General features: G+C 42.4%; 5 protein-coding genes across 7 annotated transcripts in view; 3 read left to right on the top strand and 2 right to left on the bottom strand.

Moving 5' to 3' along the window:
- The window catches only part of tor2a (torsin family 2, member A), a 4,581-nt gene extending 698 nt beyond the window's left edge, over positions 1-3,883 (bottom strand). The window contains exons 1-5 of the mRNA XM_061039000.1: positions 3,691-3,883; positions 1,986-2,251; positions 1,638-1,813; positions 1,376-1,503; positions 1-930 (exon numbers count right to left, since the gene is read on the bottom strand). The exon at positions 1-930 is cut by the window's left edge and continues 698 nt beyond it. Coding sequence (XP_060894983.1) covers positions 686-930; positions 1,376-1,503; positions 1,638-1,813; positions 1,986-2,251; positions 3,691-3,811 — 936 coding nt within the window. The 5' untranslated portion in view covers positions 3,812-3,883 and the 3' untranslated portion in view covers positions 1-685. The remainder of the gene's footprint in view (positions 931-1,375; positions 1,504-1,637; positions 1,814-1,985; positions 2,252-3,690) is intronic.
- Positions 3,884-6,543: 2,660 nt separating this feature from the next.
- The window catches only part of sh2d3cb (SH2 domain containing 3Cb), a 36,947-nt gene continuing 15,990 nt past the window's right edge, over positions 6,544-27,500 (bottom strand). For both annotated transcript variants that reach the window (XM_061039004.1, XM_061039005.1), the window contains 6 exons: positions 11,835-12,283; positions 11,264-11,379; positions 10,686-10,857; positions 8,692-8,803; positions 8,006-8,212; positions 6,544-6,818 (listed from right to left, as the gene is read on the bottom strand). In XM_061039004.1, coding sequence (XP_060894987.1) covers positions 6,649-6,818; positions 8,006-8,212; positions 8,692-8,803; positions 10,686-10,857; positions 11,264-11,379; positions 11,835-12,283 — 1,226 coding nt within the window. In that variant the 3' untranslated portion in view covers positions 6,544-6,648. The remainder of the gene's footprint in view (positions 6,819-8,005; positions 8,213-8,691; positions 8,804-10,685; positions 10,858-11,263; positions 11,380-11,834; positions 12,284-27,500) is intronic.
- Positions 15,011-26,556, top strand: LOC132974747 (UDP-glucuronosyltransferase 2C1-like). Of its 2 annotated transcripts, none has more exons than XM_061039015.1 (2): positions 15,011-15,151; positions 24,011-26,556. In XM_061039015.1, the coding sequence occupies exon 2, from the start codon at positions 24,013-24,015 to the stop codon at positions 25,591-25,593; it is 1,581 nt and encodes a 526-aa protein (XP_060894998.1). In that variant the 5' UTR covers positions 15,011-15,151; positions 24,011-24,012; the 3' UTR covers positions 25,594-26,556. The 2 variants fall into 2 exon arrangements, with proteins under 2 accessions (XP_060894998.1, XP_060895001.1); XM_061039018.1 differs by lacking the exon at positions 15,011-15,151 and adding an exon at positions 21,297-21,437.
- On the top strand, positions 15,013-19,779 carry LOC132974749 (UDP-glucuronosyltransferase 2A2-like). Its single transcript, XM_061039020.1, has 2 exons — positions 15,013-15,151; positions 17,983-19,779. Exon 2 carries the CDS (start codon positions 17,985-17,987, stop codon positions 19,563-19,565), a length of 1,581 nt encoding a protein of 526 aa, XP_060895003.1. The 5' UTR covers positions 15,013-15,151; positions 17,983-17,984; the 3' UTR covers positions 19,566-19,779.
- Positions 15,028-23,034, top strand: LOC132974748 (UDP-glucuronosyltransferase 2C1-like). The gene is made up of 2 exons (XM_061039019.1): positions 15,028-15,151; positions 21,257-23,034. Exon 2 carries the CDS (start codon positions 21,259-21,261, stop codon positions 22,837-22,839), a length of 1,581 nt encoding a protein of 526 aa, XP_060895002.1. The 5' UTR covers positions 15,028-15,151; positions 21,257-21,258; the 3' UTR covers positions 22,840-23,034.

Raw genomic sequence — 27,500 nt, 5'->3', positions numbered from 1 at the left:
TAAATTAAACATTATTGTACTATAATATACTGTATGAAGTTTGATACAGCACAGGATGCATGCTGCTAAACCTTCAATCAGACTTTAAATGATCAGAGAAAGTCTTAAATAATCAGGCAGCTTATATTAAGATCTGAGGTCTTACTGGGGGGTCATTACGTTTTCTTTTTTTAAACCTGGACCTTATTTTGACACATTTTAGGGACTAAATGACAAAGAACAGATTTGTATTGTCTGCTGTGTCACCTGTTGAGGATCTTTTTGTTTCCTACAGACTGAGTTGAAGTGAAAGGAGGAGGGATGAGTTAAAGAGGAATACATTTTAAAATGAATTGCATTCAGCTGCTGCTGAAACATAAGACCACCCTGTAGCACCTTAACAACTCATGGATTAAAGGTGGAGCCGGTGTGAGGTAGAGCTGGCAGAACGTCTGACCCTGAATGATATTCAGGGAATAAACTCTCCTGTACTAACACTTGGACGACTGTTACGCAGCGATGCCTTCAGGGAAACTCGGCACAAATTGAATTCTCTGGATTGTGAGTTTGAATCCCCTTGAGTCCACGTGCAGAAAGACCCCCCTGCTCCAGAGAGTCTGCTCTGACCTCTGTATGAGAGAAACTGATCCAGACGGTCTCTGAATCTTTTCCCTTTCAGTCCTTAAAAAAACGTTTCCTCCTTTGCTCAGAGGAAGAAGTTGATTTTGGCGGGGATGGCCTTACAGCCCGTGGAGGAGAAATACTGGCCCTGGACCGGAGTGTAAACTATGTCGCCCCCTACTGCCTCCACCACGTCATCGCGGTCACAGTTGCCTCGTTGGCACAGCTGAGAGCGGGCGCAGCGCTCCACGTGTCGCCGGCTCAGCGGCAGGAAGGGAACGAAGCGCGTGATGAGCTTCTGCTGGATGATACTGGAGTGGAAGAAACCGCCTGGAGGGAAAAACACAGATCTGTTTACTTCATGTGAGAGAAATGAAACAGTTAAAGTTTGATCTCTGAGTGTCAAACATTCAGCTCGATAATATCCTTTACTGCACTAAGAATCCTCAATATCATCTCTTACAGATAAAGATTATAAATATTTAAGAAGAAGAAAGTGTTTGGGACGACTGTTGAGTAGAGTTGTGAGATGTGTAGCTCAAAAAACCTCCTTTATGTTTCTGATACTGACATCAGTAAAATCCCTCATTTCAGCCTCTGCCTGAAACGCTTAATTTCAGCTACTGTCTCTTTAAGGCCCCGCCTCCCCACATGTGCACTCTCCTCTGATTGGCCAGCTCTGTTTGCAGTCGCAGGGAAACGTTTCCTCGAAAGAGCTGCCGATAAAAAACATGCAATACTGAGTTCTGAACTATTTTACAGATGAACCACTTACTGGTGTTGCTGTTGTAAACGGTCTGTGCGATGCCTTCCTGCAGGTCGGACAGTTTGACCTCCTCTCTGTCCCGTCCGGCCTGCCGGTTCTCCAGAGCCACTGTGTTGATCACCTCCTCTCCTGTTGTGCTGCAGAGAAAACACACAATCAGAGACGTCTAACAGTTGTGTCTGTGCACGCTGCGTTCTGTCAGCGCCCACAGGTTGTGCTCTGTCTGACGGTGCGGACCCGGCCCCGCTGGGTCTGTGAGGTATGTGAGTACCTGATGAAGACGTAGATGGCCTTGCGGTAGTTTGTGCGAAACACAACATGAGAAGGACCCAGAAAGGGCTCCAGGACGTCAACGAGACCCGGAGGCATCTTCTCCATCTCGTCGAAAAAGAAGACAGAGCGAGCGCACTCCGTCAGGTTCCCCTTCACCCAGCTCTTCAGCTCCTCCTGCAGGACGGAGGACAGAACAGAGGTCGTTACAGCAGATCAGAACATTCTGTAAAACACTCAATAAATCCTACTTCTCATCTCCTCGTCAGATCAGAGGACACATGTAATCTGTTCTTTACGATGTAATCAACAAAGTGATAAAATACAGATTAGCATTTCGCTGACTCACCCTGTACTCCTGGACGCGCTCAGGTAAGGGGAAGTGCAGCGTGGGGACAAACTGGTGGACGTAAGGGCTGCTCATGGCCGAGCCGTACAGATGATTTCCCAGCATGGAGCTGACCAGCGTCTTTCCCGTCCCAGAGGAGCCATGGAAGGAAAGTACCAGCGGCCGCTCTGGGTTTTTATTCTGAAGGAATTTAGAGACCTCCTCTGACACGATGTCCTGGGCCAGGTGCTGACCGTAAAGATTCTTGTAGAGATCCCATTCCAGGTCTGGTTGAAGGAAGATGAATACAAAAAGTCAAATTTAAAAATGCACACCGGAGCTCTGAGTTATCTAAGAAAAGATAAGATAAGATAATCCTTTATTTATCCCACTATGGGGAAATTTACATTGTTACAGCAGCAAAGAGCAAAGATTGCAAACAAAAAGTGAACACTAAAAAGTGTGTCAGCTAAAAAGGCCGGTCTGTAGCAGCAGTCTGCTGACAGAATGCAAAGTGGTAGACTCTTCTAGCTGAGGTGCAATCACAGCAGAAGGTTAATCACCCTTTAAAACGGGTACTGCAGTCTAAATTCTAAACATCATAGAGAGCTGTCTCCCCCCCCCCCCCCCCCTCCTCTCTAGAGTCCATGCTCACTCAGGTCACCATGTGGTGGACTCTGAAGCTTCAGTGTTTATCCAGCTCTGCATGGGTCTGTAAACCTTTCTGTGTTCTAACCTCTCTCCATTTTTCAAAAGCATCTCCAATATTGATCCTAGTTTGAGCACGTTTCTGCTCGTGGAGCTTATTAGAAACATGCAGAGGCTTTTTAGGTCGGGTACAATCACTTCTATCTGAACCACTTCTCTGGCCCGCTTCCATCGCTGCAACACCTGTTGACCTGATAACTGCTCTCATATCTGACAAACCGAGGGGTGTCCAAAACGGCCGTGTGGGGGCGTGTCTTAAAAGCGCCTACCTTCTCTGGTCCAAACAAATCCAGAGCATTCAGGACCAGAATCTAAAGTTAGAAGGAGGACATACTGGCTGCTGCATTGTTGTCAGAGAAGCCAGCACTTCAACATGTTTCCTTAATGATCAGATAGTAAGATACCTTTATCATCTCTCTCTCTACACATCTCACTGATTGGACCTTTAAATAAAGTAGTAATATTACACAGTGTTGGGATGCAGTGTATAAAGATGCCTCAACAACAAGAAGTTAATAAAATAAGTATTCCTAACACATGTACAACACAAGAGTCTTGCAATAACTGCACATTGCATCTTCAAACCTCTTATTAAACATTATGTGATGTAAAACACCAAAAACATCTAATTAAACTTATTTAAAGTTATTTACATTCCACATAATCTACCACACATTACTGATGTCTAACTTTACACAAAACGAGACAGTTTCTCCTCAATTTAGAGTTTAAAACATACAAAACACAACTAAAATAGTGTGTTCACTGATTGTCAACACAGGAGACTTCCTCTGTTAACAGCTAGCATAACAGCTAACTAGCAAATCAGCTACTCAGGGAATATTATTTACTTTTATTCAAAACGCCAGTTAGCGTCACACAAACAGGACATTTTAAATATGTTTAATTAATCATTTACAGAGGGGGAGAGGCTATATATATATATATATATATTAAGTGTAGTTAGCAGGCTAACACATAGCTACATTAGCTAACACACAGGTGTGTATCTTCTCACCTCTGATCTTCGGTTTGAAGTCGCACTCGCAGCTGTCTGAAATTGTGCAGTAAAGTTTCTGAAAAACGCCAAAAACGGGGTTACAAAGGTATAAAATCAGCACAGACAGGATGGCCAACATTTTGGCTGCCTGCTGGCTGAGTGAAAACCCAACACAAACCCCTCCAGCGGAAGCCGGTCAGTTTGTAGTTTTTCTAAGTTAAGGTTGTAACCCACGGACACGTAACGAAGACAGGAAAAGGACTACATTTCCCAGGAGGACAGAACAATATGGGGCGTTGTGTATGGTGGACACGTTGGAGGATCACAGTCCAGAAGGAACAGCGGTTTATAAATATTTATCTATTCCGGAAGTGTGAGCATAATATAAATATAAATATAAATATAAATATAAGTATAAATATAAATATAAATATAAATATAAATATAAATATAAATATAAATATCAATATATAAATATAAATATATAAACATGAATATAAATATAAATATAAAAACAAAAATATAAATATAAACATAAACATAAACATAAATATAAACATAAATATAAATATAAACATAAACATAAATATAAATATAAATATAAATATAAATATCAACGTACTCATAAATTAAAGGTAGTTATAGATTTATTTTAGTTAAAGCTTTCTGTATAATTTAATGATCTTCTGGAAAAGAAAAAGGACTTGCCACTTGAATTTCAATGTTTTAAATGAATAAATAATAATAAAATAATAATATAATAATAATAATAATAATACATTTTATTTAAGAAGCGCTGTTCAGGTACTCAAAGGCACAATCATATTTATCCATATTTCTTTTTAGAAAATACTGACCAGACTTTTATACAGTCATGACAAGTGTGTTGTGTTAATGTTGTGCTGTGCCTCAAATCTGTTTGTTTGCACTTCCTGTTGTTGTTTCCTATTTTCTAGATCCTTGCTTGTGTTTCTCTTTCTCTCTGATGTTCGTCTCTAAAAGTGTCTGACAAGTGAATTGTAGAAATGCAAAACCACCAACAGAGGGATTAGGTTTAATTTTAACATGTTAGACGTGAGGTTTGTGTTATAGACATGCTCATTTTAAGACTCACCTCTTCACAGCAGATCTGTCACATCTGATGTCTTCAACCTGCAGACCACTTTATGTTCATATTTATTTAATGAATCCCAAATATTACAGGAATATGAAAAAATAAAGACCCAAAGTAAAATAGTACATGAGTGACACCAACACTCAACAGATGACGTCATACTTTATCTTGTATTTTGTATTATTTGAAAAAGAGAGTTCTGCTCTCTATTGGTTTAAATAAAGGTCATATCTATATATAAATAAGAGTTAAGAAACTCTCATTACTGAGATTAGAAGGAAAACGTCTCTTTCTAAAAGAACAAATAACTTCAATTCATTTGTAGTTTGATTTTTATCCCCCAGTTACGACCACAACCTACAAAGTGAGTGACACGCCCCCTAAACACAAGATGAAGATTCTTCAGAGATATTTATGGTCCTGGTCTCGGTCTTGGAGCACTCTGGTCTCTGGTAGGTCTCAGTCTCAGTGTGGTCTTGACTACATCACTAAATGCAGCATAATGATGAAGCTTTGATGAATGTTGAGTCATGACAGGTTTAATTCAACAAAGAGGCGTCACAGTTTGGTAAAACACGTTTATTTACATTTCACATTTCAGATAAATATTAAGACATTAATACTGTAAGATGTACCGGTTTACATGCGTGCTGTCCTCGTGGTTAGAGAAGAGTTTTCAACAGAACACAGCTCCAGTAATGTCACTAAATATTCACTTCATATTAGATCATCCTAAAGACGACCACATGATGATAAATATTATAAACAAAAGGAAATCGTTATCGTGCTCTCGGGTTGTCGATCGTACAGCTGATGATGATAAATGAAGGTCCAGCCTTCAGAACACAAACATTGAGAGTGAGCGGACAGACGGAAGCACAGCGTCATCTCACATCACCTTTATTCTGTAAAACAGATCTCTGGTATCCTTTAGGATCTTTTCCCCCTCTTCAGTATAAAAGCACAACAGATCCTGTCACAGTACCGTTTATCTGCACTCATCTTAAATTCACATTTTGGTTCTTTATTGGACAGAAGAAATCTTTGGGGGGAGCTGGAGCATTTTAAAGGTATGTTCAGGTATGTTACACCCTGGACTGTTCACCAGCCAATCACAGGGCTGAATTATAGAGACAGACAACCAGACACACTCACATTCACACCTACATGTGGTGCTTTTATTTTGAAGGTGGACAAACTGAAGTGTGGTGCTTTTATTTTGAAGGTGGACAAACTGAAGTGTGGTGCTTTTATTTTGAAGGTGGACAAACTGCTTTGTATTGACGAGCTGTCGACTCAAATCTTAACACTCAGTGTGTCGTCAATAAACCTCTCGGGGTGAACTGAAAAAAAAGTTTTTCTCCCGTGTTGCTACAGGTCAAAGGTCAACATTTCATCACTGATGTGGATAATATTTAGGCACCGCTCTGCTGAGTGATTAAAGTGAGTGACAGGGCCTTGTAGAGCCCCCTCCCTCCTTGTTCCTTGTACAGTACTTAAAATAAAAACATGGTGTCTGGGTCCCTTCACGCTGCGTCGCTCGCGGGCAGTAAAGACACTCCAATAGGAAACAATAGAATCAAGATGGCGCTCGCTCTCGTTGCATGCTGTTAGGACAGGCTGTCAGAAAGTTAGCATGAGAATAATATGAAGTTAACATGTTTTTGTTTTAAACATGAATCACAACAAGCTTCAGAGAATCATCGTGTAGCGTTCACATGATGTGCGTTTGCAGTCGGAGCCACTCCCCTTTTTAATAATCCTGTTAAACCGAGCATCAGAAGTCCGTCTGCTCAGTGTCCATCGTGTCCTCTGCAGGAATAAGAACACAACAGGAGCCCCTCCCGGGCAGTTATCTGGGGTCAGTGCGGTCTGACGGGCGGCTCCAGCTTATTGGACAGGGCCGTCAGCACCTGCTCGAACTTGGCGTATCGCAGAGCCTGGTTCTCCTCGGCCCCCCTGCTCCCCCACAGCAGCCTCATCTGGAAGTCTGTGAGGAAGAGCTCCAAGACCTCCGGCTGCTCCTGGAAACCTGCAAAGAGGACATGACATCAGAGACGTTTACTACGCAGGGAGACATGTAGAGCCTAAAGTCAGGGAGCCGCTCGTCTTTTAATCTGGCTGCACATCTTGTTAAATGTTCACTACTCCTCGAGACTTCTTTATCTGAAGATATTCTCTGTGAGTCACGCAGACTTCCAGCTGAGGGAGGACGTGTATGAAAACTTGTTAAACTGAAACGTTAAGTTTGCATTGCCACAGAACGACGCAGAGCAGAAACAGTAGCACAAACTTCTGCATCCCTGTTTTCACATATTCACTCCAGAAAATGGAAGTTTGCTATGAAGAAGTTTTTTGCCTTAATGACGACGCCATATATCGACAAAAGAATGAGGAAGACTATTGCAACTCTCTACTGGCTGGTCTTCCTGCATTCACTATCAAACCCCCACATCACGTCTCTCCTCTGTTCATCTCCCTCCTCTGACTCTCAGTTTCTGCTCACATCAAATTTAAAACTCAGAAACGTCTCCTCCTCACTTTAACTCATCCAGGTCTACACTCCCCCCCCCCCCCCACTACACTCTGCCAGTGAAAGGCGTCTGATCCAACCTTCACTACAGGGTCCTAAGTCTCTGACTAGACTCTTCTCCTCTGTCGCCCCCCGGTGGTGGAATGAACTTCCAAACTCCATGTGATCTGCAGAGTCCCTCTGCACCTTTAAGAAAAAGCTAAAGACCCAGCTCTTTCATGAATACCTACTAACTTAATGATGATGATATTTAAAATGGTTTTGAAGCTGATTAGAACTCTAAAGAACAGCTGTCGATGTTGTGCTCATCCTCTGGTCACTTCCTGTCAGCACCTCTGCTCACTTCCTGTCAGCACCTCTGCTCACTTCCTGTCAGCACCTCTGCTCACTTCCTGTCAGCACTTGTTTGTTTGCACTTCCTGTCGTTGTCTCCTCTCTCTCTCTTCTTGCTTGTGATGTTCTTACTCTCTGATGTTCCTCACTTTGGATATTTGTAGAATATTGTAGAATCTGCATTTATTTTATTGAAGCAAACGTTTTTGCAACTTTTGAACCTTTATTATGTTTCATTATAACCTGCCTTAAGCAGGAGGATAACTCGATATCATGCAGAACTGGACGTGTCAAATTCTCCTCTTACAGCATCGCAGACAGAGACAGAGTTAAACTTGAGTGCCCCCCCCCACCTTGTAGTCTGCTCTCCGTGTTGGAGCGGTAGATCCCCCCAAGCTGAGCGATCGTCCTCGCCGCCCCCAGGTGGAACATGACCACGTCCACCCCGGCCTCCACCGTCTCCCACGGCTCCGCCCCCTCACCCACCGCCACGCTTTTCTCCAGGAGAGACAGGAGGGGGAGGACATGGGGGAAGGTGGTGCTGGAGAGCGGACAGCTTTCTGTTGGACGGACACACAGCAGAGTTTAAGGTCTTACTCTAAAAGGAGGTACTCTCACGTAAAGACAAACCAGAATACGAGATATCTTGGGCCTGTATATTCATTTTCTTCAGGATAAAGACCTGTCACTTATTTTGAGCTCGGCTGGTAAAGAGTTGGCGATGTCTGTAATCGTGGTCGTTTTTGCAGAAACTGTTCTCGGGCAGAATATTTGTGATTAACAAATCATCTATGGCAATGTACTCCCGTTGGTTATTTTTATTTGTTACGGACAGTAATTATGATGCAACATCTTTGTAATTAAAGTTTTTAATTTTTTAAATTTTGTATTATTATATTTAACTTTTTTCCCCCCTTATTTTATAAATGTGTATATATGTGTAAATAAAAATGTTTAAAACTCAACAAACATATTGTTAAAAAAAAAGAAAAAAGGAGGTACTCTGCTGTTCTGGGAGGAGTAACATGTTCATCTCTACCTCTCCCGTCGTTCAGACTCTTCATGAACGGCCTCAGAGTCTTCTCATAGAGAATAGCGCCCTCTGTGTGTCGCTGCCGTAACGCCGTCCAGGTCTGCTCAAGGCGGGACACCTGAGAGAAAAGAAACATCACCGTTAAACCCGGGCAGTGCCAAAGACAGGATGGAAGCTATGTGGCTAATTAGCTAACTGATATCATTTAAAAAATCTCAAAATTTCAGTTAGACAACTGCAGAACACAGATGATGAGATGCAAAAGGCTGCAAAGCAACGAAGAACAACCACAAAACAAAATGTTTAAAGGAGCAATCTGTAGGATTTATACAGAACTACATCCTAAAGGTATCTTACTATCTGATCATTAAGGAAACATGTTGAAGTGCTGGCTTCTCTGACAACAATGCAGCAGCCAGTATGTCCTCCTTCTAACTTTAGATTCTGCTCCTGAATGCTCTGGATTTGTTTGGACCAGAGAAGGTAGGCGCTTTTAAGACACCCCCCCCCCCCACACACACACACACACACACACACACACACACACACAGTAACACACAGGAACACACAAATAAAAGACGCTTGGGATGCAATAAACAGAATGAATGTTTGTGAACTGAAGTGTCATCTGCAGCGTTTATTAATTTTAAAAGATCACTCTGAGTTTTATGATCATGAAAATATTCATTACATATCATTTTTAATTATGAAGCTAAATATTTTAAAGTAAATATTATACAACTGTAGATTTAAATGAAATGTAATAACCATCAGTCAATGTGCCCGAGCCGCTCAGCACTGTGCATCAGAAGGTTTAGAACTAACCACCAACACGTTCTTCCTCTGCTGTCATAAAGATAAGGAGTTCGTGCAGCACACAGATTTTCTTGTTTGATTTATGGCATTTAGGAGTCGGCTCTGTTTGAGTGTATAGAGGTGAACACAGGTTTTGATTGTTAATGATTAACTAAAGCAGTTGAAATATCTTTAACCTAAAGCCCAGAGGTGACCACATGTCATCCATCTTTAACCTCAGAGTCTCAGTCGACTGTCAGTCGAGCACGAGGATCGTTCCATTCCAGCTCTATGGGGGTGTTTCATGTCTCACTTTACATTCTTTACATTCATGACTCTCTTGGTGTAAATAAATCTCCTTATTAAAACGCTCTGAAAACCCCTCGTACTTTAAATCACTCTCCTCAGTGTGTGCATGAAGAAATCACCCTGAAGTTTTGATAGAAGCAGATGATCCATGTTTAGAGAATTTCATTGGCTACAAGAGATGTCAGTCATCAAGACAGTCGCGTTAAAAAGTAAGTGGACTGGGGCGCTGGTGGCGCAGTGGTTAGTGCACGCGCCCCATGTATGGAGGTTGTAGTCCCCAAAGCGGGCGCCTCGGGTTCAAATCCGGCCGGTGGCTCCTTTCCTGCATGTCATTCCCCTCTCTCTCTCTCTCCCTGATTTCCCGCTCTATCCACTGTCCATTAAAGGTACAAAAAGCCCAAAAATAAATCTTTAAAAAAAAAAAAAAAGGTCAGTGGACTTATGTAGGAAACATTTCAGTGAATCTGTAGATCTTAATGGATGATACGTGTTGGGATCTTTTACTGGATTAAAAGACCATGTTTGTTGTCAGTGGTCTGACAGATGTGTAGATTGTGTCTGCTGTATTGGACCTGTGTAATATGGTTATAAGGTCACCTTAATGCAGACTTAATGAGGGAGAAAATGTCATGTCATAGAATCAATTTGTTATTCTAAGATTAGAAGAGAAATAGTTTAACGCTGTGTTTAAACTCTGATGAGAATGAAAAAACACAACAAAACTTTAACAATCAGTGGACGATCTGTAGAACAAATCCGGTTCGACTTTGTAAATCCTCAGTCGGGGACAGACCTTCTAAAGCTCAAGATGCTGGTTGTCCTGTGTGTCTCCACAAACACAAAAATAAATCACTTTAAAGAGAACGAGCTCCTCTCTGCTCTGTGTGCTCGTTTACCTGCGGCAGCTCTAACGCTCTCATGACAGCAGCGAAGCCGAACATGTTTCCCATGGTGCTCTTCAGCTCAGCGGCGATCTGGATCAGTCTGTGCAGCAGGCCGGCCCGCTCGTCAGTCGACCCCGTGCAGCCCAACACATCCACAGCCAACATGGTCGCCATGGTGTGGAACCTGCAGGAGGGAGGAGGGAGGAGGGAGGAGGTAAGAGGGAGGAGGAGGGAAGAGGGAGGAGGGAGGAGGGAGGACGGAGGAGGCAGGAGGGAGGATTTATTAATTTGGTCACATTGCTGAATCTCTATCCTGTCTGACAGATCTGTGCTGTATTGACCTGTCAATCACAAAGTAGCCCCGCCCTAAATCCTCTCATACTTTCTCTGACTCTGAATGGGACCATCATGTGTTGAAGAAGACTTGAAACTAAAGATTGAAAATATTCACTGAGGGAATAAATCAATTGAGAAATAAGAAGATTTTCGTTACAGTTGCCCCCCCCCCCCCCCCCCCCTACTGGACATTAGTGAGAATGCAGGTTTCCTTCACTTTAGCTTTCCTCTTCTTTATTACTACACTGACTCACCTCTCCAGCAGGTCGAGCCTCAGCTGTTGTCCGTGTGGCAACGTGAGCAGCTCCATCCCCGAGCTAACTCCCATCATCCTTTGCACCTCCGGGGTCACCTCCAGTATTCTTGCCACCTGAGAAACACAGACAAACAAATTATTGGTTTTCTCCTCTGTGGGCCCGATGGCAAAGAGACGCATAGCGAGAACAGCATCGCAAAAAAAAAAATGTTGCTCCTAATTTGACTTCTTTGCTAATGAATAACTTTTTCTTTTCCAAAACAAAAACAGATTGCATGTTGCTTTTCTTTTCTTTTGCCTTTTACGATGCGGTCTCTGGACTGGTCTAATCTAGTGGGTCTAAAGACCTGTCACAATCCATGTTTGGTTTGAGCCTTCTGAGGGATGTGAATAAAACCTGACCTGTTAGCTCTGGTTTGGTCTCCACCAACTTCTGCCTCTATAACTTTTAAATGTGTAACTTTCATCACCAGGTATTCTAAGTTTCCATCATTAGGACATCCTCTTCTCTGTCTGAAAGGCGCTTTATAAATAATAATTCTATCATTCACAGCAGGATCCCTCAGTACCTTGCAGTCGGCCGTGGTGATGTGTTTGGCCGCCGTCTTGGGGTCGACCTCGGCCAGCAGCTCCTTCACCCTCCGCAGGATGGAAACCTCCAGAGGCTTGTTCTCCTTGGGCATCAGCGGCGACTGGTACCTGCTGGGTTTGAAGGCTGAAACCGTCTCCACCACAGGTGAGAAGAACACGACCCCGTCTTCCACCTTCAGCGGGTTGACGCCCTCTGACCCCGCCTCCTCCGAGCGCAGCCTCTCCACGTAGCTCTGAGGGCCGGCGCTCAGCTCCGTGTAGCAGCTTCCATCAGAGGAGAGGGAGTCCTGGTTCAGAGCGGGCTGGTCTCTGTCGCTGAGGGGTCTGTGGAGGGTGCTGTTCGGAGAGGGTGAGGGTCGCCTGGAGAGGGACGGAGAGGGCGCCACGCTGCCTGCACGGCTGCTGCACGGGCTCCTGGACTGACGGGCTAAACGTGAGGGAAGACGAGAAAAAGAGAATATTCATTAACTCAGACAAAAGAGCCTTTTATTTAAGGGGCTCTAGTGCCTTGCTCAAGAGCACCTCGGCAGACCCAAATCCATACTTTAGTCCGACCGCGACCCGAGCCGGAGACCCTCCAGCTGTCAGACCAACATGTCACATACATGTTATATAAATGTTAGACAAAGCTTTTTGAATTTCAGCTGATAAAACCAAGCAGCAACCTCCAGTATTGAAAAATGAAGCCAGTGCAAACTCCTGCAGTTCCTGGAGTGTCCACTAGAGGCTGGCTGCAGAAGCACAGGAAGTCACATACACACCCATTCTAAAAAGTCTGTTTTTACAGCAGAGATTAACATGTTTACAGCCTGGTTCAAAAAACCAAATAGGTGTGATTAGCTCATGTCTCGATGGACACACACTGTACGGGGGGTGAATGTTTTGATGACTCATCAGTTTTGATTTGATGAAGGATAAGAGTTATTCACAATAAGGCGTGTAGCTGACCTGATTGACAGGTGGGCGCGGTGTAACGGTTTGTCAGGAGGTTTAAAACCCGCCTCAGCTCCAGCTCTCAGCCTGTCGTTAGGTTGACTGAAAGTTAGACTGAGACAGCATTTCCAGCATGGAGACCGCCATCGATGGGACTCCAGCGCCCCCTGCAGGAACAGACGGGTGACCTCACTCAGTGTTTGTCCTTTAATATTTACAGTCTGCGGGTAAAACAGCTGTAGTAATGAAACATTTGTCGAGATTTGAACAAATTCTAAAATCTCCAGTGAACAAGGAATTAGTGCTCGAATTAAGAACTCTAATCAGCTGCAGATGAAAACAGGTTTAATGCTCTACTGAGTATTTGGGGCAGCAGGGCGGTGTGTGTGGGATTGAGTTAATTACAATGTGTGTGTGTGTGTGTGTGTGTGTGTGTGTGATTTAAATGGACAACAATGGGGCTCTATGGCCGGAGGAACATGTACCGTGTAAGGCTGTGCAACAGAATATTTGTGAGATCAATTTATTAAAGGGGATCTATCATCCTCACTCTCACCATTAGTGATGTCACTCTGGGACACCTGGTGAGTAGCGTTATGAGACGTGAAGATCAGAAACCTTCTTATGTATCTGATACTGGTGTCAGTAAAATCCCTCATTTCAGCCAACTGTCAGCGTTGTGTACCTGCGTGCTTGTGCTCGTGCATGAAGTGTACCGAGCTGAAGCACACCTCTCCGAAATGTGCCGAAGCCAAGGAAGTGTACCGTGCCTGAGCACGATACGGAGCGGTCACACTGGTCAAGCGAACTGGACTTTAGGCTTGAAGCGTGCTTGGGAACGGTACGGATGGCCAGTGTGACCGCGCCCTAAGAGAGCTTCTGGGTGGGCGTGTCCTACAACTTTGCTCCATGCTGTACTCTGATTCGTCGGTAGAACTTGACGTCAGGTTCTCACCAAGTTATCGTAACGTCTCGTTCAGAGCAGCAGGAAACCACATCAGAGGATTACAACAGCAACTGTGTATGTTGTGTTTAAAAAACGTTGCTGCAGTCCAACATGGTAACATCATGTATTTAAATATCAGCAGAACAGATCTTTAAAAAACAGAAATGATCACGAGACTGTTCCCGATGTGAACGTTTGTGACAGAAGACGATCAGGGCTGTTGGTTTTGCACGTGTTCTGAATACACACGGCTGTGACCTTCTTACATCACACTGGCTCACCTTTAACTGCAGAGAGCACAGAGTGCAGGTGACATGTAGATGAACTCTTTTGTTTGCCTCAGTACTTTTTCAGAGGATTTGACTCGGTTCTATCTTTTTCTGAACTCAAATCAACGATCTTACGGTGCAGAAGTTCAGAGTGTTAAGGTTTTGGTCCATATGACACCAAAAAGAAACAATCGTCATCTCCCACAAAGTTTAGCCGAGAAATCTTACATTTTACACGGACAAACTGACATGAAATAAAACCAATATGGTGATTTTCCGTAGTTGTAACTTTTAAGTATGTCCTCCTAATTTATCCTTACAGGTAACTATGGAGAAAGAACCAAAAGAAAAATTACAGTGCAGCTTGTGTTTTACCTCAATGAGTCCACTTTCTGAGACAAAAGGGGGTCGTCTTACAGCCAACTGGAAACCTTCAATGTTGATTAAAAAACAAAAATGCAATTCTGAGCAATCAGAGAGCATCTTCCTCACGTATCACACATTTTGGTTAACTTGTAAATGTCCCTGTGTGAACACAGACCAAACTTTAGGTAATTATGAAACAATGAAACAAACTGGTCCATGATTCAGACCAGAGCAAACGATCTAAAGGTGCGAAAATGATGCCCGATGATTCAAGCCTTTCAAGTCTTTTGTTAAAAAGAACAAGTTGATATTTTTAAATAACTGAAATGGTGATTTCCATCCAGTGTCTGGTTTGCTTTAGTCATAAAACAAATTAACCTTTTCATATCCTGATTCATTAATAAAATGAATGATTAAACCGTGTGTACACTCTGATCTGTGCAGTATAATTTATCAAAGCAGGCTTTAGGTCAGAGACCTTCATCCTCCATCGTAGACTGATCCACCTTTACACCACATTAACCTTCTCCATCCTTATCTCAGTACTCCATCTCAAGTACAAACTCAGACTTTGCCACATGACACTCATTCAGCTCTGGATTGCGTAACTAAATGGTTCCTGCTGCTGCTGCTGCACACACTCTGAACTTTGATCCCGTTAGCTCAGTACCAACGCCCTCCGAGCTGCTCTGACTGTCAGAGCTGCACGACAGTCAGACGGCCGAGTGCTGCGAGGAGGAACAAACAACCAGCTCATTTTGACACAGCTTGGAAGCTCTCGGTAAGTGTTGATACAACAAGACCAGGGAAGAGTTTCAGGGCTAGAAGAGCGATAAAGCTTTTTAACAGTTACATGTAAAAACATGTTCCTGATGTTTTAGTGCAGTCGTTTCTGTTTCTGTGTTGGATAAAGCTGTGACGTTTATGAGAACGTGTTTGGCTGAACTTTAAATACTTGCAGCTGGAAGTTAAAGCTTCAGTGTCCAACAGAGCCAGATAGTAAATTCCAGATGTTTCCTGAAGACAAGCTCAACAATAGGACCGGCATTTCAGAACGCACTAAGCAGACATTCATGTAAATTTGATCATGCACTCTCAAGTTTGAGCACTTTACTGCAAGACTGAACATTGTGGAGATTTGGATAACAAAAAGATTCACAAAAACAGGAACGGAAATGACCCATGAAATAACAAAACAGCCTCCTGTTCCCTTTTCTCATCAAGAGTTAAGCAAAGACTCGACCTCATCTTTCCTAACAGTTAGAAAGTGTTGGAAATTGAATGCATTGTTTAAAAGTCTCCAAAACGTTACTTTAAAGTCAGAACAAATTAAAAAGCTGCAAGGAAAACAAGTCAAACCATCACTTTTTAAAAAGCCTTTGTGTTGGTCCCTGTGCATCATCTTTTTACTCGACTTGTTTATAAACAGAATTAGAACATAAAAAAAACCTTCATCAGACAAAAACAAAGGAGAAACCTGTTTGAAGGACTGTGTGAAGCTAAAGCTAGTTTCTTATTCTTGTTAGCACAATGTGCAGAAGCTCCTCTGACATTATTAGATTTCACTTTCTAAGTCGACACCTCGGATTACTGAGCCGAACAAATTCAAGAACACAAAGCTGTGAAACAAGAGAGAGAGAGAGAGAACATGGACAGCTTTTGTAAACCTTGTGGGATTTAGCAGCAGGAATTCCCACACTGCGTAGTTATGCAATCAGGAAGCTGCTTTTCAGCTGTAGGGAATCTGGGTGCTATGAAAGTCGGGGGAGCAAAGTTCCTGAAATGAAAAAAAGGGAATCCTTTGAGGAGCGTAGTGGTTACCGTCCAGCTTGTTTTGGCTCCGCTTTAACTTCATACTGACACTCTGCTGTTTGCAGTGAGTAGGCGATATGTTCAGGAAATACTCCGAGGGAGTCATTTTGCTTTGTGTACTGGAACAAAATCTTAATCCCAGAGAAAACCAGTATGCTCAAGACACTGAGCTTGTACCTTAATGGGATCAACTTCATGAAGAAATGAATGACAGTTTCAGGTGTTTTGTTAAAACAAGAAGAGTTTCAATTGGTAACGCTTTAAATTGAGGTCAAAATAGTCACCATTAGTTGCTTATTAGACTACTTATTAGTAGCTTTTTTTAGTCATTATTAAGCGCTTCTTCTTCTATGACTTCTTGAGGACGTGCACAGCCAACACACCAAACAAACACCAGGGCGGCTATCATGCGCACGTGAAGGCAGAGTTGAAATCCAGTTCACCTTGAACTCCATAGTGACCTGTTTACATCGCTGTATCCATCTCTCTTATCTCTTGTTTGTTAGGGGCTTTGCATGTAGAACAGGGGTTCCCAGACTTGACCCCTTTATAAGGGTGACAGAGACTGGGGACCCCCACCATCCCTGGAGGTGGTTTAGTCTTTATTTATATAGCACTATAGACCTTACCTAATGCTGGAAACACAAAAGAACACAAAAGAATAGAACAGTAATCTCCATGTATAGACACTGTTGCTCTGATTCACTGCATAGTTCTTACTAATATTAAATATCAGAGTTAACCCCTTGTGGTCAGGGGCGTGTCTATATTTTTTTGATTGGGGTGGCTGACTGGCCTGAAGTGTGATGTGTGCACAAACACACACAAATCAATGATTCAGTCTTTCTAACGTCACCATTCATATTTAATTGTATAACACACAGTCACAGCAACATTAGCTTATTTTTTAAAGACACAAAAAGAAGATATATATTTTTCAAAGTCACAATTTAAAGCACTTAAAGTCATAAAAGTCTAATTTGCAATGTGTTGGTCCCGACACATTGCAAGTTAGTTCATTGCAAGTAAGACAGAGTGCATTACTTTCCCATGCACCTGTCTTACTTAAAATATGTGCAAAATTTGTATTCATAATTTAAAGTACAAACAAAAGAAAATATGTTACATTGATATTTAAAAAAAACTACGGGCAGCCTTTGCAAAAAGACCTAATACTTGATTTTAACATAAGTCCAGCCTCTGACAGGGCAAATAGCCAATCAGAGTTAAGGATTTTTGGGAAGGCACCTGGGGTGGCCAATCACATTTCAAGGGTGGCCCATGCCTGCCCTGGCCACCCCTCTGGAAACACCCCTGCTTGAGGTGTATCACCTCGTTTTCAAGGGGGGTCCCAAACTGACATTTACAAACACAAAACAAGCGCTAACACCACTTTCTGTCTTTAAGAACTCACCAACCTGCCTGAATGCCACTGTTGGCTCTCCGTCTCACCTTGCAGCGCTGAGAGGAGAACTTGTTTGTGGATTTGTTTCTTTAAGTATCTGATGTAATACCATTTAATTGAATGTCTAATTAAAAGTAATAAGATCTACTTAAGCAAATGCTATTGAAAAAGTCCAGTCCTGGAAGTCCAGTTCTATGTGGCGGGGGTTCAAACATTCCTCAGTGGTTTTATCCCAGGGTTAAAGCTTAGTAGATTATTAATCAGTCCTATCCGATTTCGCAGTCTTTCCGTTGCGGTGTTCGGTGAATGACTACTCTGAAATTGAAGAACTATGTGAGTTTTGTTAGAAAACAAAGATCCAACTTCCTTACATCTCTTGGCAAAATATCTTTCAGAGATGTACCGACTGACCTTGGCGGCACTTGCGGTTCTGCTCTGCTCCTCACACTCAGTGAATGGAGGGAAAATCTTGTTGTTTCCTGTGGACGGAAGCCACTGGATCAATATGAAAATCCTTGTTGAGGAGCTTCACTCCAGAGGCCATGAGATCACAATGTTGAGACCTTCAGACAGCTGGTACATCAAGTCGGAGTCCCCTTACTACAAGTCCATCAATCTAAATTCTTCAGCTGGATTTGATGAGAAACGCTTTGGGTCATTTGTAACAACGATGATCAAACTGCAACGGGAGGGTGCTTCAGCTTGGGCTCGTTTATCCTTGGTGCATACACTTATAGAACAGCTCTATCAGATAACTAAGCAGAGTCTTCGTATGATGGAGGACATTTTTGAGAATGCAGAATTGATGCAGAGCCTTCGGGATGCCAAATATGATTTGGTTCTAACAGACCCAGCTCTCGGTGGAGGGGTGCTGCTGAGTCACCGTTTGGGTCTTCCACTTATCTTGAATGTTAGGTGGACTATCCAGGGGGAGGGGCATTATGCAATTGCACCTTCACCACTCTCGTATGTCCCAGTAGCAGGGTCAGAACTTACTGATAAGATGACATTTCCAGAGCGGGTCAAGAACGTTTTTATTTTTCTGTTCGCATGTTTTCAAACTTGGTACATCACAGATCCAAACTACATCCCATTCGTCCATCGTTACTTTGGAAAGGACGTACATTACATGGAGCTGTTTCAGGCAGCAGACATCTGGCTGATGAGGAATGATTTTATCTTTGAGTTCCCACGACCCACAATGCCAAACATCGTCTACATGGCAGGATTTCAGTGCAAACCCTCCAAACCCCTGTCTAAAGAACTAGAGGACTTTGTCCAGAGCTCAGGTGAACATGGTGTCATCATTATGACACTGGGAACCCTGGTGGAAAACCTTCCCGAGGACATCACAGAGGACATTGCTGCTGCCTTTGCCCAACTTCCTCAGAAGGTGATCTGGAGGCACAAAGGCAAAAGACCATCCACTCTTGGCAACAACACCTTAATGTTGGACTGGCTGCCTCAAAATGATCTCCTGGGTCATCCAAAGACCAGACTGTTTGTGGCCCATGGAGGCACCAACGGAGTGCAGGAGGCCATCTACCATGGTGTTCCTCTTGTTGGCCTGCCTCTCATATTCGACCAAAAGGACAATTTCTTCAGGGTGAAAGTAAGAGGTGTTGCCAAAGTTCTGGACATTGCAACTGTGAACAAGGACAACTTCCTGGAGGCTGTTAAGGGGGTACTCCATGATCCCTCCTACAGCGAGAAGATGAAGACAATGTCTAACCTGCACAGGGATCAGCCAATGAAACCACTGGACCGTGCCATGTTCTGGATTGAGTTTGTCATGAGGCACAAAGGAGCGCGGCATCTGAGGACAGAGTCCTACAAAATGTCCAAGATCCAGTACTATTCAATTGATGTGGTAGCGTTTCTGATTGCAGTTATTTTGTTAGTATTTACTATTTTTATTTCTGCAGTAGGGCTTATATGTCGGAGATTGTTTTGTAAAGGCAAGGTAAAAAAGGAGTGATGATGAGAAATAAAATTGTCAGATCTAATTTTCTGGAATACTTTACACACATCTTAAGAAATGAAACACAATGTGCAGAGTAGTTTCAAAAAGCCATGCCTTGAACCAGGTGATCACTTCTAGTGCATGCAGAGGAAGGTTGTGGTGTTATTCTAAAAAAGTATTTTTTCCAATTATTGGTTTAAAGTTTTTTTAATAAACATTAACAAAATCATTTTATGGAGTTATTATTTCATTCCTTCATATAGTTTGGTCTAAGAATTGCAGACAAGTCAAGGCGTCACAAATATGTTTTATTGCGTTCCACATGTCTCAAAGTATTCAATAACTAAGGAATCTTCTGAAGAAATTACAGTTGTTCCAATACTAATCCCAGAAGTGGAAGTGTCTCTAATGAAGCCGTCATCAATACATCATGTATGGGCAAGAACGCCAACCTCTGCAACAATCACATACTGCTATTGATAACCATTTGCCAGCAGTAAAAAAAAAAGATTCCTGTCATTCATCAAGTGATAATAAGTACAACATTAGCAGGTAGTGTTGTGTTTTTCAGAGCAACACTCAAAAAAGCTGTTTCTAAGTTCAGTGTTTCTCAGACATTTAGGCAGGCAGCTTGTCAATAGGGGCTGTGATCTTATTGTGCTTTTCATTTGATCTCGGATGTCGGAAATTCTAAGTTCCCGGTCTGATAAGTCATCAAGAATGGCCCCTTAAGATGGAATTCCAACTCGTAAACTCAGAGCAACTTCAGTAGACCGAGTTAAAATTCAAGTATGAGCTAACAAAACAAAGGAACTCCCGGAGGCATCCATGTTGCTTTACCGACTTGTAACTGGAACGCGGTTAACTTGGATGGGACGTCATTCTCAGCTTCGAGAGCCGAGTTTCAAGGTAAATGGAACGTATCATTAGTTGCTGCTCAATATGGCTCACATTGTTCATAAGTTCTCTTCTTGTTTTTCATTGAGGATTACTTTCTTGTTCATTTTTCCTGCGCTTTGAGTCAAGACTGGTGCGTGACAAAGGGAGAGTACACACAGGTAACCATGGAGGCATCTGATTGGTACTTTCTATCTGGTCCTCAGATAGAGACGTTGGCTCTTTTTCAATCCTTTTTTTTTAGCAGGATTTATTGTTAGAAAATTAGGTACGAGCACTGCATTTAAAATGGAAAAATTACATTGGGTATTCTTTACAAGATATTCCACATCTTTATCAATGAATTAACCAGAAACAACTAATTATTAAAACTTCAGATACTCTCTAGATACTTCTGCTTTCTAGATTCAAGAGGAAATAGAACTAAAGTTATTGCAGTTCTGAAATGAAACATGGCTCTACAGCAACATGTTGTTTAAGCTACATTTAGATTGAATAATTTAATCTACCAATTAATTTGCTAATAAGCTTCTAGGCCACTGAAACTTTGCAATTCACATCATTAGATACATTTAACCAGAGTTTAAAAGGAATCCGGCTTTATAATGTAAAGTAAAATGTCAATCCTATTTGAGAGGTCTGCTCATAGTCAGTACAATTATTCCCAAATCCACAAGTCAGAGAAGTCCCCTCTTTATTTTCCAAACCCTTACGTCCAAGTGTTACTTAAGTTAATGAAGATACCATGAAGATCTTGTTGAGAAAAAATGATCTAACATCGTCCTATCTCCTCTCACAATTTCTTTCAGAGATGTACCAACTTGCCTTGGTAGCACTTGCGGTTCTGCTCTGCTCCTCACACTCAGTGACAGGAGGGAAAGTCTTGTTGTTTCCTGTGGACGGAAGCCACTGGATCAATATGAAAGTCCTTGTTGAGGAACTTCACTCCAGAGGCCATGAGATCACAATGTTGAGACCTTCAGACAGCTGGTACATCAAGACAGAGTCACCTTACTACAAGTCCATCAATCTAAATTCTTCTGCTGGATTTGATGAGAAACAATTTGGGTCATTTGTAACGACTATGGTCCAAATGCGTAGGGACGGGGCTTCAGTTTGGGCTCGTTTGTCTTTGGAGTATGAATTGGTGGAATGGTTCTATCAGATGTTTAAGCAGAGTGTTTTGATGACGAGAGACATCTTTGAGAACGACAAACTGATGAAGAGCCTTCGGGGTGCCAAATATGATTTGGTTTTGACAGACCCTTTCTTTGGTGCAGGGGTGCTTTTAAGTCACTGTTTGGGTCTTCCACTTGTCTTGAATGCTCGGTGGACTGTTCAAGGTGAGGGGCATTTCACAATTGCACCATCACCACTCTCTTATGTTCCAGTACCGGGATCAGAGCTAACTGACAAGATGACATTCACCCAGAGGATAAAGAACTTCATGTTCTATGTCTTTACATGTTTACAAATCTGGTATGTCACAGATCCAAACTACATCCCATTCGTCCATCGTTACTTTGGAAAGGACGTACATTACATGGAGCTGTTTCAGGCAGCAGACATCTGGCTGATGAGGACTGATTTTATCTTTGAGTTCCCACGACCCACAATGCCAAACATCGTCTACATGGCAGGATTTCAATGCAAACCCTCCAAACCCCTGTCTAAAGAACTAGAGGACTTTGTCCAGAGCTCAGGTGAACATGGTGTCATCATTATGACACTGGGAACCCTGGTGGAAAAACTTCCTGAGGACATCACAGAGGACATTGCTGCTGCCTTTGTCCAACTTCCTCAGAAGGTGATCTGGAGGCACAAAGGCAAAAGACCATCCACTCTTGGCAACAACACCTTAATGTTGGACTGGCTGCCTCAAAATGATCTCCTGGGTCATCCAAAGACCAGACTGTTTGTGGCCCATGGAGGCACCAATGGACTACAAGAGGCCATTTACCATGGTGTTCCTCTTGTTGGCCTGCCTCTCATGTTTGACCAGCAAGAAAATTTCTTCAAGATGAGAGCAAGGGGGGTTGCCAAAGTTCTGGACATTGCAACTGTGAACAAGGATAACTTCCTGGAGGCTCTTAAGGAGGTACTCCATGATCGCTCCTACAGCGAGAAGATGAAGACAATGTCTAACCTGCACAGGGATCAGCCCTTGAAACCCCTGGACCGTGCCATGTTCTGGATTGAGTTTGTCATGAGGCATAATGGAGCGCGGCACCTGAGGACAGAGTCCTACAAGATGTCCAAGATCCAGTACTATTCAATTGATGTAATGGGGTTTCTGATTGGAGTTTTGCTGCTAGTATTAACTCTTATTATTTCTGCACTAAAGTTTTTGTGGCGGAGATTGTTTTGTAGACGCAAAGTCAAAAAGCAATGATTAATTTGCTGCACCACAGTTGCTTATAGATCCTAAAAATAACATTAGGAAACTATCACTATGTCTAGGCTGATTATCAAAGCGTCTAATGCTTTGGGTGATTATGTGATTTTGTGTTTTTTAATGTTATTCCTGAAGTGTTGGCTTGTCAAGCAATGATTGAGAACAACTTGTAAATAAAATCTCAAGAATAAATTATTTGTAACTTCTTAATTTCATACATAAAAACAGATTGTTCCTGTGTAGTACGTAGAAGCTGGACATTTAGTTACCTCACAAAAAGTGGATTATTTATTTACAACCTTTTGAGTACATCAATGGTCAAAGGGATTTTAGGGTTTAATTCAGGTATTATTATGAGCCGCTACTCTCCAAGTATGTGATGAAGGAACCCAGGACATACATACTGACACGGTAGTAAAAACATATTATGGAGCTCGAAATAAAAAAACATTCAAAAAACATATTAACATCTTTGAAGTATGAAAACTTCATTGCTTGCACCATTGAGTCATAATCTTTGACCTGTGGTGTCTCAAAATGTAATCTCATCAAGATATTCCCATAATTATCCAATATCTGTTTTTTTGAACATGGTGTGTTTCTGTTGGTTTCATCAAATTGAGACCCCAACCTGGCACTGAGGCGGTCCAGCTTTCAGTTTTGGGCTCAGTCATTAATCAACCAATCAACCAATCAGAACATTTTTATTTGTATAGCGCCAATTAATAACAAATGTTATCTTAAGACACTTTACCAAAAGAGCAGGTAAAAGACCTTACTCCTTCTTATATTATCTACAAATACCAACGTTATTCATCGTGAGCACTTAGCAAAATTCAGCAAAGTTACAGTGTCAAGGAAAAGCTTCCTTTAAGAGGCAGAAACCTTGAGCAAAACCAGTCTCACGTAAACAGCCATCTGCCACACCAGTATTGCTTTGTTGTCTAAAGGTTAGACTCTCCGTAAATTATCACTAATATGTGAGAAGATTCATCAATTGTGTTACAATCGTTTCCTTATCACAGAGCAGGTCAAGTTATAACACTGTCTTTTGTTAAGGTCATTATCTACAGATGTTTTTAAAACTGAGTCAAACCCAAACACTGTAAAACCCTTCTGAGAAAAGCAGATCTAACATTGTCCTCTCTCCACTCACAATTTCTTCCAGAGATGTACCAACAGACCTTCGTGGCACTTGCGGTGCTGCTCTGCGCTACACACTTGGTGAATGGAGGGAAAGTCCTGGTGTTCCCTTTGGATGGAAGCCACTGGGTCAACATGAAAGTCCTTATTGAGGAGCTGCACTCCAGAGGCCATGAGATCACAGTGATGCGATCTATGGACAGCTGGTACATCAAGTCAGAGTCCCCTTACTACAAGTCCATTACGATTAATTCCACTTCTGGATTTAATGAGGAACAATTCGGAGAATTTGTAACCACAATGATCAACATGCAACGGGGCGGTGCTTCCCTGTGGGCACGTTTATCTTTGGAGTATGAACTGATGGAGCAGTTCTATCAGATGCATAAGGACCTGGTTCAGATGACGGGGGATATTTTTGAAAATGCCAAACTGATGCAGAGCCTTCGGGATGCCAAATATGATTTGGTTCTAACAGATCCTGGAATTGGTTCAGGGGTGCTACTGGGTCACCGTTTGGGTCTTCCACTTGTCTTGAATGTTAGGTGGACTATCCAGGGGGAGGGGCATCTTGCAATTGCACCCACACCACTCTCCTATGTCCCAATACCATTGGCTGAGCTGACTGACAAGATGACATTCATGCAGCGGGTCAAAAACATGCTGATCTTTCTTTTTACACGTTTACAAATCTGGTATGTCACAGATCCAAACTACATCCCATTCGTCCATCGTTACTTTGGAAAGGACGTACATTACATGGAGCTGTTTCAGGCAGCAGACATCTGGCTGATGAGGACTGATTTTATCTTTGAGTTCCCACGACCCACAATGCCAAACATCGTCTACATGGCAGGATTTCAGTGCAAACCCTCCAAACCCCTGTCTAAAGAACTAGAGGACTTTGTCCAGAGCTCAGGTGAACATGGTGTCATCATTATGACATTGGGAACCCTGGTGGAAAAACTTCCCGAGGACATCACAGAGGACATTGCTGCTGCTTTTGCCCAACTTCCCCAGAAGGTGATCTGGAGGCACAAAGGCAAAAGACCATCCACTCTTGGCAACAACACCTTAATGATGGACTGGCTGCCTCAAAATGATCTCCTGGGTCATCCAAAGACCAGAGCCTTTGTCGCCCATGGAGGCACCAACGGAGTGCAGGAGGCCATCTACCATGGTGTTCCTCTTGTTGGCCTGCCTCTCATGTTCGACCAGAAGGACAATTTCTTCAGGATGAAAGTAAGAGGTGTTGCCAAAGTTCTGGACATTGCAACTGTGAACAAGGACAACTTCCTGGAGGCTGTTAAGGAGGTACTCCATGATCCCTCCTACAGCGAGAAGATGAAGACAATGTCTAACCTGCACAGGGATCAGCCAATGAAACCACTGGACCGTGCCATGTTCTGGATTGAGTTTGTCATGAGGCACAAAGGAGCGCGGCATCTGAGGACAGAGTCCTACAAAATGTCCAAGATCCAGTACTATTCAATTGATGTGGTGGCGTTTCTAATAGGAATCATATTGCTCATATTGACAGTTTGTATGTCTACAGTAAAGTTTTTGTGGCGGAGAGTGTTTTGTAGAAGCAAAGCTAAAAAGGAATGATAAACTTTATGCCTTTTATTCATGTCATATTTTCTTACAAAGACCTAATTAACATTTACACTTTTTTGGTACCCTTCTGTTGGGGTCCCAAGGATACCGATCCCACCCTAAAGGGTCCCTTTGTTTACTGCGTCCCTGTTCTTCTTCTTGATCGTTGAACTTAATTAATAGTGGGCTACACTGTGTTGGGCTGCTATGATGTCACACTATTACATGATGATACGGCTATCTCCATCTGGCTTACACTCCACTCATCAGATAAGGGTTCAGCTGGCTGTGGAAACAAGTTCAGTGTTTACCGTACCGAACTGAACCAAACTGAACTGGGGCTCTACAAACTTCACATTCTCTGCTGATAGTTCATGTTTCGGAGTTGTTGTCTGTGTGCTTCCATTAGTGTTTGTTGTTTCATATCTTAACTTTAAATGATTTAAAGCCTTATTTAGAAAATCTTTACTAAAGTGCATTTAGTTGATAGCCAGGTTTTTCAAAGGGAACGGAGGGGCAGTAAGGGACAAGGGAAAGAAAATGTCTCTCATAAACACCTGTTCAGACACAACAATAAAGAAAATAACATGATTCTTCTGATTGTCTGTCACTGGGGCTTGCAGATGATTGAATATTGTGTCACGAATATGGATTTGGTGTTCTAGTTTTATCACTAGTCAAGTTTAATGCTGTTAGTTTAAAAATGTAAAAAATGAGATGTTTAATATTCTTAATAAAGTTATGTGTTTAATAGAGCAGCCTTGTGAGAACTGTTTCTGGGTTATCCATCCATTTTCTTTTATCGTTTTATTCCCATTCGGGGTTTCGGGGGGCTGGAATTCAGGGGTAACAGTTTGTTCCAAATAGTGCTGTTAAGATCTTCCTGTCATAGTAAGTACAGCCTGTTTCTATGAAACAACGCAACACCTTTAAGTTTTATCTAATACAAGACAAAATAAATGATATGCCATTGGAGCGATGTATCATCTTTGTGATTTTTTTCTGAATCATCTTTCTGCTAACTCGGGTACATATACAGTACATCTGTCCGAACACTGGTTAATGTACACTGACCATTTTCAAACAAAATAAACAAATACATAAATAACAGGTCTTGGTTTTGATTACAGCTCAAAGTGGCAAGCCAAATTGGTAATTATTGGAGAATTGGGTTAGAGTATAGGAATAACGACACAATGAATTTAAAACCAGCGGGCCCTTACATCCCTGCACTTGTCTGGATGTGGTTCAGACATGAGACATTTCTGGTCTGCACAAACAAATTAAACCAAGGACTGTCCATACAACTGTGTGTTCACTGTCAGGACATGAAAGCACAAGTACAGGGACATATTGTATTTGTGCTTAGTAATGTTGGATTTACTTTCTAGTCCTAGGTCTGACCTAGTGTTTAAAATGGGTACTGCAGTCTAAATTCTAAACCTTGAGAGCTGCCCCCCCCCAGAGTCCATGCTCACTCAGGTCACCATGTGGTGGACTCTGAAGCTTCAGTGTTTATCCAGCTCTGCATGGGTCTGTAAACCTTTCTGTGTTCTAACCTCTCTCCATTTTTCAAAAGCATCTCCAATATTGATCCTAGTTTGAGCACGTTTCTGCTCGTGGAGCTTATTAGAAACATGCAGAGGCTTTTTAGGTCGGGTACAATCACTTCTATCTGAACCACTTCTCTTGCCCGCTTCCATCACTGCAACACCTGTTGACCTGATAACTGCTCTCATATCTGGCAAACCGAGGGGCGTCCAAAACGGTCGTGTGGGGGTGTCTTAAAAGCGCCTACCTTCTCTGGTCCAAACAAATCCAGAGCATTCAGGAGCAGAATCTAAAGTTAGAAGGAGGACATACTGGCTGCTGCATTGTTGTCAGAGAAGCCAGCACTTCAACATGTTTCCTTAATGTCT

Source organism: Labrus mixtus, chromosome 5 (genome assembly GCF_963584025.1).
Source record: "Labrus mixtus chromosome 5, fLabMix1.1, whole genome shotgun sequence".
NCBI lineage: Eukaryota > Metazoa > Chordata > Actinopteri > Labriformes > Labridae > Labrus > Labrus mixtus.
Note: the sequence above shows the minus strand (reverse complement) of the source record. Positions and strands in the feature narration are given on the sequence as shown.

What these genes read in the sequence shown, in the direction of transcription:
- LOC132974749 (XM_061039020.1), top strand. Translation starts at nt 17,985, where the DNA reads ATGTACCGACTGACCTTGGCGGCACTTGCGGTTCTGCTCTGCTCCTCA.
- LOC132974748 (XM_061039019.1), top strand. Translation starts at nt 21,259, where the DNA reads ATGTACCAACTTGCCTTGGTAGCACTTGCGGTTCTGCTCTGCTCCTCA.
- LOC132974747 (XM_061039015.1), top strand. Translation starts at nt 24,013, where the DNA reads ATGTACCAACAGACCTTCGTGGCACTTGCGGTGCTGCTCTGCGCTACA.